Raw genomic sequence first — 10,126 nt, forward strand, 5'->3', positions numbered from 1 at the left:
TTACTTTAGGCAGTGCGGCAGTCGATGGAGAGGACATTTAGGTTTGGTTAACTTTTAGCCTAGCAGGGACTTCCAGTGAGATTCTGGGCAGACGCAGAGCATTTGCTTGGGGCTCATGGTAAGGCCCGAGCCGTTCATCCAGTGTACCTTTAGATAGCAGCCATTCATTTTCTAAATTCGCACAAAGGTTGGTCAATAACTGGAAATAATGTTTTGTCCAGTCATTTAACAATTAGTCCATTTCGGGACATTCCATCATGAATTACTGACCAAAGTCAATCCCAGCCTTTTTTTTTCCCCCACATTTTTTCAAAGTCACTAAACACAAATCAGAACATTTTATCATTTTTTTTTTTTTTTTACAGCTTATTTAAATAAGCTGTAAATGAAGAGGTGTCATGTTACGCAGGAGCTCTCCTTCTGCACAGAAGTGATCCTGCAAGGCGGTTCAGTGGTTTCTGAGTCAAAGTCGGTGTCAGATAAAATGAGCACTGACAATCAAACCACTTAATTACCTCAGAGACCCCTCAGCTTTATGACACGCGGCAGTGAATAGTTTGATAATTACATTCGCATCAATGTACAATATCAGTGTAATGATGACATGCACGTTAGGGTTTTGCATAATACCTTTTTTATTTGAATAATTATTTCGTTTTTTTGTTCTGCGATGTAGGGACGGATTTTGTGTCGTGCCACTTCGTGCCGAGTGGGGTAAAGCGAGCGGGAGGAGGAAGGTGGGAGGGGCCGGGACGGTGGTGGGGGTCCAGATGAGTCCGGCGGTAGAGGGCACTCTTTCTATTCATCACCCCGTTCTCCCGGCGCCGGCAAGGAGCTCGGGAACGCCTCCCAAGGCAGAGCCTCCTTCGCTCAGCCCCGTTCATCACGTTCAAATGAAACCAACGTTTCCTGAGACCGCACACCCCTCTCTGAGTTGGGCGCAGAAGTTTTGGATCAGCGCCGCATGAATTCGGAATAAATGACTTTTCATGGGAGTTCCTGAAAAAGAATAAAAGAAAAACCAGGAACAACATGTTCCCCGCTCCTGCTGGCGATGTCCCCCCCCCCAGGAGTGCATATCTGAATTCATTCGGGGCACACCGTGGGATTAGTTCATGTGGGGGGGTTACTTCAAAGATGGCGAGGGAGAGGCAATCCGAATGTACTATTCCCTCGCCCTCCCCCTGTCTCTAGGAAGCGGCCCCGTAATCAGGAGGTCGCCGGTTCAAATCCCGATCCGCCAAGGTGCCACTGAGCAAAGCACCGTCCCCATGCACTGCTCCCCGGGCGCCTGTCATGGTGCCCGCTGCTCACTCAGGGTGATGGTTTAAATGCAGAGGACAAATTTCACTGTGTGCACCGTGTGCTCTTTGCTGCTGTGTATCACGTGTGACAACCACTTCACTTTCACTCCGGTGTCACCTCGCCCGCGTACACAGAGCGCGACTCGGCTCGGAAAAAAAAAAAGGGGACAAAAGTGCCGACTTCGACCCCCACGCTCCTCGTGCCGCAGCCACGCGCTGTGGCCGCTGGCGACTTTGTTTCTTTCTCTGACGGGCACGAGTGGCCACCGAGGGTGACAATGGAACCCTGGGTCCGTCCATGACGAACGAGACCCTCCCCGTAATGCAGGCACGTTCGCGTCCACCTGGCCACCTGCAGGCCTGCAGATATGAATCATTTCATCAGCCCCTCTTCCCGGAGCGTAATATCCCAATAGGCCGGTGTTTTATGACACGGCCTCAGAGACACGTGGTTCCAAGGAGGAGCGATGCTGGGTTCATATTTTTTGTTTGCTAGAAGGCGGGAAATGACAAAAAAAAAAATCAGTCTCTCTTTAGCCCTCTGTCATCCACAGGGCAGAAACAAAGGGATCGCTAATAGATTTTTGAAGCCTAATTATTATGCCCGAACCCCCTTAATTACAGCCCGAGTTGCCCCGAGAGGCAGCGGAGTTACGAGTCAGTGCATTATAAATCACAGTCGTGCAGCAGAAAGAGGGGTTCCGAGGTGCAGCGTGGCCCGCTAGGCTGTGGTTCGAGTCGGTGCCGTAGGGTGGGCGCGGCGGGCAGCTAGGCAGGTCCTCTCCGTGTTCGCTGTCAGCGACTCGTGACACACGTTTATGGCTGGCAAGTCACCGAAGTTCACACACGTTGTGGAAAAGGTCATTTGCTTTTCATAATTTATTATTCATAGGTAAACCTTCAACATTCAATAAATATTTTATACACAATATTCCAAAATGCATATATAATATATGTTTGAATTAAATTACACAAAATACATTTTTCACAATGCATTATTTTTAGTGCAGTAGTACATACACACAGCTTTAATGGGACTTAAGTATGAATGGGACCATAAAGAAAGGACACTGTAATAATAATAAAACATATATATAATAATCCTGCTCTTGTATCCTCTGATACAACCAACTGTGGTTGGTTTCTTTCTTTTTTTTTCATTATTCCATTAACAACAAAAAATAAATAAATTAAACGTATGTCCAAAGTAAACATATGACATTAATGTAATTTATCCACTTGTGGAACATGTAGTGACTAGAGATGAAGTACAGAATGTTGACAGCTTTGGGTACAACTTTTTATTTTGTCCTCTACCTCTTGATTTTAGACCCCAAGGCCGCTGAACATCATCAAGCAGAACAACGGCGAGCAGATTATCCGGCGCCGCACGCGGAAGCGCCTCAACCCCGACACGCTCCCCTCCGAGCCGGTGGGGTCTAAGCAGCAGCGCATCAACAGCGAGGAACGTCTCAACGGCAGCCCCCTGGAGCGCCGGCCAGATGAACAGCAGCCCCACGCCGCCGGTGCCGGACCGCCCGACGCCCCCACCCCCGCACAGGGTCCCCTCAGCAAGTACGAGGCCTACGGTTCATCGGGGGCAAAGGGCCATCCCAGTCCCCGCTCCACCCACGCCTTCCTGGTCAGCCAGACCTTGGAGATCCACAAGCGGATGCCCCCCCTCCACGTACACCAGAACCCGCCAGATGGAGGGGCTTTGGCAGCCGAAGGCAACGGCCTGGTCCCGGCCTCGGAGGGGGGCAAGGGCGGCTCGGAACGAGGCAGCCCGATCGAGAAGTACATGCGGCCCTCCAAGCAGGCCAGCTACTCGCCGCCCGGCAGCCCCATCGAGAAGTACCAGTACCCCTTCTTCAGCCTGCCCTTCCTCCACAGCGACCTGCAGAGCGAGACCGACTGGCTCCGGTTCTGGGCCAAGTACAAAATGTCCATGCCGGCCAACCAGCACTACATGAGTCACGTTCCGGGCCTGGCAAACCCGTGCCAAAGCTTCGTGCCTTACCCGCCCTTTGGCCTGCCCCCTCACTTCCCCCCGCCGCCCCCTTCCTCAGGGCCGGATAGTGACACTCCACTGGACCTGGCCATAAAACATTCCAAACCAAGCCCCACGTCCACGCCGAACAGCTCCGGCTCGGCAGTATCCGCCATCGTTACCAAGGAAAAGAGTGCCTCCGAGAGACGGGCGTCGCCCGCCACCGTCATCGATAAGGACAAAGAGCTGCAGCCAAAGGAAGAGGACGACTCGTCGTCGCTTTCCACGTCCGCGACATCGCCACAGCCCACGCCCCCCAGAGTCCGGGCCGAGACGGCCGAGCAGGCCACGCAAGACGACCTGTCCAGCAAGTGCGCCCACTGTGGCATCGTCTTCCTGGACGAGGTCATGTACGCCCTGCACATGAGCTGCCACGCCGACGGCGGCCCCTTTCAGTGCAGCATCTGTCTGCACGCCTGCGCGGACAAATACGATTTCACTACGCACATACAGAGGGGTCTGCACCGGCCCGCCGGAGAGGCTGGCGTCAGTAGCACGCCGGAGGACTGACCCGAGGCACCAACGAGCAGCGTGAACATGGAGAGGCGGGGCCAGCAAATCACACCTGAGGAGATGCAAAGCATGCTCATGATGCTATATATATGATGCTATATATATATATATATAGTCTTCTGGTGCCTCAGTGTAGGACGACAGTGACATCTTTCAACTTTTTATGGGAGTTAATTTTTTACTTTTTTTTTTTTTTTTAAGCTATTTGCAATTTCCACATGATTTTTAAAAAGCATGAAAAACGCGTTTGAAGACAAGACAATGGTACAGATGGCCTGTTTTATTTTTTATGTGTGTCAGAGACTGGTAGCTCGGGCGAGGCAGTCCAGCAAGCAAGGTACATGAGCAATTTTTTTTTTTTTTTTTTACTGAAGGTAGGGAGAGCTCACTTATTGAAAAGCTGTGGGGACAAACGAGACAATGCTGAAGGCGATCAAGACAACATAAATTAATTTTCCTCAGAATAAGAAAAAAAAAAATACAAACGTCCTCAGGGAACGTCTAAAGCTAAAATCTTCAGTAGCGCAAGACTTAACCTGTCGCCAGTTATCAATGTACTAAGTGTCTTATGGGTTTTTTTTTTTTTTTTTTTTCGTGGAGACATTTAAGCTGCTGCCTTAGTTGCTGGGATGCAAACATAATATCACTCTCTAAATTTGGGAAGGAATACAAAGTAAAAAAAAAAAATAAAAAATCTAAAGATATTTTTTCTAGGTTGTTAATAAGAATAATCATTTTATCAGTGCCTGATATATTGTACAAAGTATTTTCTACCTGGTTTGTTGATATGCAGCAAATGACTTTGCATTTGAATAAAGAGCCGTTCAGCTCTTAACAAACTGTTTACATTTGCAAATGTAGCAACGATGGAAATGAAGCAAACACCTGCTATTTTAAGCATTTTATGTCTTTTTTTTTTTTTTTTTTTTTTTTACAAGAACAAATGTGCTTTAAAAAAAATAGATGCATTTTTATAGCTACGGTAAGACATCATCTAAAAGAAGGACTGTTTTTGGGAAGACAAAAAAAAAAAAAAACGTTTCTGCGAAAAACAAAGGCGCTATTCATTCCGAACATTGTCTGTCTCTGTTTTTACCTGTGTCCTTTGTAGTGTGTGAGTAACAATCATCATTTTGGACACCAGTCTTCCTGTATTTCATCCATATCTTACTGATCCTGAACAAAAAAAAAAATAATTTTTTGTTGTTTTTTTAGTCCAGGCATTTCAGCTTTTCACCAGAAGCCAGTGTCTAATTTGCTTTAAGGAAATGTCCTTTTTTTCCCCCTGCTGGTGTTCATTTTTCTTCAAAGACAAAGACTCCTAAAAGAAGCGAGGGCTGATTGTTGCCTGGTACGTCATCCTGAGCTAGTACGGCATTGTTGTCGCCAAGAATTGCAGGTGTTTCGCAGGTGCCTTTGGGAGGAGGTGTAGCGGATGTGCCATCAACCCTGTTCCACGCCGTCTCATTCATCAGCCTGCCGCGTCAGTGCCGATTCTGACCGTGTAGAAACCCCCCCAATCAGCAATATCCGAGATGCCCTGAAATCATGATCAAGCATTTTAAGCGCAATTGGGGACAAATTACCCACAGTTCTCGCCGCCTCTCTAACAAGGCGCCTGTCCATGTTCTGTTAGTCATACGTGTTTCCATAAAGAGGAATTTGTGGTCTCTGATTTTACTGAGAGGTACCAGATACTCAGTATAGCCTTACAATGCTGCTTCACTGCAAAATGCCTCCTCTTGTGTAAAAAAAAAAAAAATGAAAAAAAATTTAAATGAATGAAATAATAATAAACCATTGCTTTTTCACAAGAGCATTTATAAAGTAGGTTATTAAATAACATAAGGAAACCGTTTTTTTTTTTTTTTTTTTTTTTGTGTGTGTGTGTGTGTTGCAAAACCTTTACGTTTTAATTTGAAATATGTTAACGCTTGCACTTCAGTTATCCAGTTTATTGCCAAGGATGAAAGATGTAATTAGCATGCTTCGTACAGGTACTCCATTTTAATCAGTCGAAAAAGTGACCATGCATATTTTAAAGGGCCTTCATCGAAAGGCTGCTACAGAAACACGTCTGTGTGATGGAGCCTGCAAGCCGAAGGCAAAACCATGTAAATGTTTTTTTTTTTTTTTTATAATTTTTTTAGATTTCTTATTGTTTTTACTTTTATGCCATTTACAGTGCATAGATTATGTTTTAGAATTTTTTTTTTCTGCAGCCACCTTAACTATTTTGTTGTAGGTTTTACATGCAAAAGTTCAACAAAGATGGCAAAGATGTCTGTTACACCTAAACTTGAATAATAATGATAATAATAATAATAATTAATAAAGTAATAACAAAAAATGGGAAACATGTGTTAGTTCTTTTGTTGCTGAAATTATTTTTCTTTGATTAGCCACTGGAACCTTGGTTTAAAAGTAAAATTATGGTCGGTATTGCACTTCAAAATGTCAGTAAATACACATACAATTTTTTCCCTTCTATTTCTAAGCGAGTACTTGTTTTCGCTGTTTCATTTCGAGAACGCAGCTAACCTCTTAACGATTATAATCGATCTCTAAAGTCAGGTGGATGTCTCTGTTTTTGAGAGTTCGGTGATGTTATTAAAAAAAAGAATAGTTTGGTTGGTTTGTTAAACGCAAACTCGAGCCTGGTGCAGGTTCCTTTAACACACTAGAACAACGAGACTCCAGGAATAAAGGAAGGGCACTCCGTATATAGGGTGGTAGTGGCCTAGTGGGTAACACACTCGCCCATGAACCAGAAGACCCGGGTTCAAACCCCACTTACTACCATCGTGTCCCTGAGCAGGACACTTAACCCTGAGTGTCTCCAGGGGGGGACTGTCCCTGTAACTACTGACTGTAAATAATGTAAATGTATTTCAGGCTGAACAGGAAACCAGGCACGAACGAGACCAATCGCAGAAGATTATTGGCACCCTTGTATATGTAAGAGGGCATCTCTATTAATTAAAAATGTTTACTGGCGACCAGTTGAATTCCAGTCTGTACCAGTTTATACCAGTTTAATTACCAGTCAGTTCAGAAGTGTTTTCAGAGATACGTACAGATATTCAAGGCCGGACCCTCCAGAAACTTGACACACAGCCGTTTGATTCATGATTTTCATTTTCCCTCCACCTCTCCGTGGAAAAGGTGACCCACATCTTCCATCGCTCTGCTGACGGCGGCGTTCCTCTCGCTGCCAGCATTGGCTCACCTCCACCGGCTTCAGAAAGGAGGCTGGTTGCGGTCGGAGTCTCCCTCCCAGTTCCTATCCACCCACCGCGGCGACTTTTTAATACGGAGGTGGGGGAAGGGGCTGGCCAGGTAGACTTCCTGCTGCCTCTCGGGCTGGAGCTCTCATGCAGGTGGTGTTTGAAGCCGTTGAGTGGGCTTCCTCTCCAGCGCTCGCCTCCAGCCAGCCCGCTGCGCGGCGCAGTCCTGGCAATGAAGCCACCATGCGTTTTTCCGGGCGACGTGGTCTGCCCACGGCCACTGGGATCGGAGGACCGCGGCTTTGATCTGCGGGCTGGTCGTACTGCGGGTTCTCTGCTGCAAGCGTAATAAACCAGGAGGAAACGCTGGCAGCGGGTGCAGCAGGAAGCGCTTGAAGGAGGTAGAAGGCCTCGGTGGTGTCAGGGGTTCTTGTCGTTTGTAAGGAGAAAAAGTGAAAAAGTGAAGGGAAGTGATTGTCTCTTGTGATACACAGCAGCACAGCACACGGTGATACAACGAAACGTGTCCTCTGCATTTAACCTATCACCCTGAATGAGCAGTGGGCGGCCATGACAGGCACCCGGGGAGCAGTGTGTGGGGACGGTGCTTTGCTCAGTGGCACCTCAGTGGCACCTTGGCGGGTCGGGATTTGAACCGGCAACCTTCTGATTACGGGGCCGCTTCCTTAACCGCTAGGTCACCACTGCCCCAAAGCCACGGTGGGTTCTGCCGCCGAGCCCGCGCTTTCCCTCTGTCTGCAGAAACACTGCAGTTTAATGAGCTGCAGGGGAGACCGGCTTCAAGGCAGCACGGCAGGCTTATCGGCAAATGGCAGTTCACAGATCAGCCGCTCTAAAGGTCCCTGGAAGGCTCCTCAGACGTCCGAGGTGGGAAAGGTCATGGCCGCTATAGAAGATGATTTTTTAGCTTGCATTACTGTATTTTACCTCATACACCATTTACACCCAAAGCGTATAAGTATATTAAGAATTATTTATTCTTTCTGCAATGGCTAGAAAACCCAGGAAAGAATAATGAAGAATAATCATCATCATCATCATGCATTATCCAGGATGTAGGACATGAAAGCCACTGGACAGAGGTCACCAGGATGCAAAGAGGCGCGCCAGGGTCAGGTTATCGTGGGGACAAACACAGGACCGAGGAGACTCTTGGTCATTAAGGAGGTCTCCATCTTAAAGAGACATAACAAGCTTGCAAGAAACCAGGGTTCACCATATATTTCTGTGAAGCCCGTGGGTATAAATACCGTCACGTGACTAAACGTGCGCCGTGCATTATCTCTGTGCTCTCAAAGTTATAAATTACAGAAAACGGACACAATCGACTCTGCGCATGGTGCGCAAACGTAGCTACATTCTTCATTTTGGAGTCGGAGTAACCGGCTTTTCTTGTTTTTTTTTTTGTGCTTCTTCAGTGTGAAAGTGTCCCTAAGTGATTCTGCTTGTTTTCATCACTATTTCATTGCGCCTGGCCAAGCGAGAGCCTGGGGCGAGTAAAACTTTTTTTTTTTTTAAAAACCACCCCGTCCGTACTGTGCAGCAGTGTGAAGATGCGGTGCAAGTCATTACCGGTATCGGGACCCTTTCTCCCACCGTCGCCGCGACCAGGTTTACAGTCTTATTGGCAGTGGCTTTTTTATAGTTTACAGTGGCCAGCCATGACAGGCGCCCGGGGAGCAGTGTGTGTCGGGACGGTGCTTTGCTCAGTGGCACCTCAGTGGCACCTTGGTGGATCAGGATTCGAACCGGCAACCTTCTGATTACGGGGCCGCTTCCTTAACCGCTAGGCCACCACTGCCCCATGAACCGACAGTCCATGCACTTCGTAAACGACCCCATGTTGTGCCCTATGACCCCTCACCTGCCTCCTTGCTAAACCCGTCTGTCCCCTTGACTGGCGGTCCATGTTTATGTCGCATCCGCCCACGGTGACCCAATCGGGAGATCGGCGCGGCCGCTTTATCTCTGCTTTCATTAGAGAAGTGTCCTTGATGAGCGCTTCGATTATCTATCATGCACAACGGCCACCGCACGGCGTGTAAACAATATTCTGTCGGATGAGAAGGAGGGGCGGCGGGAATATCAACTATCTATCTTCCGCACTCCGTCCTTCATGTGCCATCATCTTAAGTGGGGATATTTGCATGGGGCCACGTTAACGTCGGCGAGTTTCATCAGCCTTGATTGTATATGCAGGAAAATTGCCTTCGTTCGTACATTTACGCTCCTTTTTTATGCTAAAATTAGGACGTTTCAACCACGCTTCGTCTGTACGTCATTTATGTTGCTGCTATTTTTGAGCAATACGTCCACTAGAGGTCAGTGCAGAGTCCAAACGTCCTACAACCAACAAATAACGGGAAGGAGATCATAATAATGAATTTTTAAAGGAAGCATGAAAGTGAAATTGGTCGTCTGTCTCGCCCGCCTAGCAACCAGAAGTCCCAGGTTCAAGCTCCACTTACCACCATCGTGTCCCTGAGTGTCTCCTGGGGGGTACTGTCCATGATAAATGCCGTAAATGTTAGCAGATTTTGCCAAATAGACATTGCTATTACAGATTATTGTCATTTTCAACACTTGTTGAAGGGAAATCATACTGATATTTATGTGCACTGGATGCGGAGCTTGTTTGCTAGTTTGATTTATACGGGTCTCAGTCGTCCTCTAATTCCGTCAGAAATTCAGCCGTGGTGCAGAATTACAGGCACTTTTAACCGGTCCCACAATGAGGTAACGTTTCAGGGGAGGGGCGGAAAAAAAGCATGGGAAACGGGAGGTGACCTTGCCCCCTTGTGACGACATATAGGGAGACGTTCCAGATTCGACCGCCTCTGAATGGCCAAAGCACGCTTTGCACCTATCGCCATTATCTATGAATACCAGCTGCATGCATCGCACCGGTTCATATGTTCCGTTCTTGTGAGTTTTCCTCACGTAAAATCAAGTTCAGTAGCAGGACAGCGAGGACAGCGAGGACAGCGAGGACAACGTTTCTGCGCTTGAAT

At 47.4% G+C, this 10,126-nt stretch overlaps 1 protein-coding gene across 6 annotated transcripts in view; it reads left to right on the plus strand.

The window, feature by feature from the left end:
- The window catches only part of trps1 (trichorhinophalangeal syndrome I), an 80,605-nt gene extending 76,271 nt beyond the window's left edge, over positions 1–4,334 (plus strand). For all 6 annotated transcript variants that reach the window (XM_028964685.1, XM_028964688.1, XM_028964689.1 and 3 more), the window contains one exon: positions 2,635–4,334. In XM_028964685.1, the coding sequence (XP_028820518.1) occupies positions 2,635–3,864 (1,230 nt within the window). In that variant the 3' untranslated portion in view covers positions 3,865–4,334. The remainder of the gene's footprint in view (positions 1–2,634) is intronic.
- Positions 4,335–10,126: the final 5,792 nt, after the last annotated feature.

This window comes from Denticeps clupeoides, chromosome 20, assembly GCF_900700375.1.
Source record: "Denticeps clupeoides chromosome 20, fDenClu1.1, whole genome shotgun sequence".
Taxonomy (NCBI): Eukaryota; Metazoa; Chordata; class Actinopteri; order Clupeiformes; family Denticipitidae; genus Denticeps; species Denticeps clupeoides.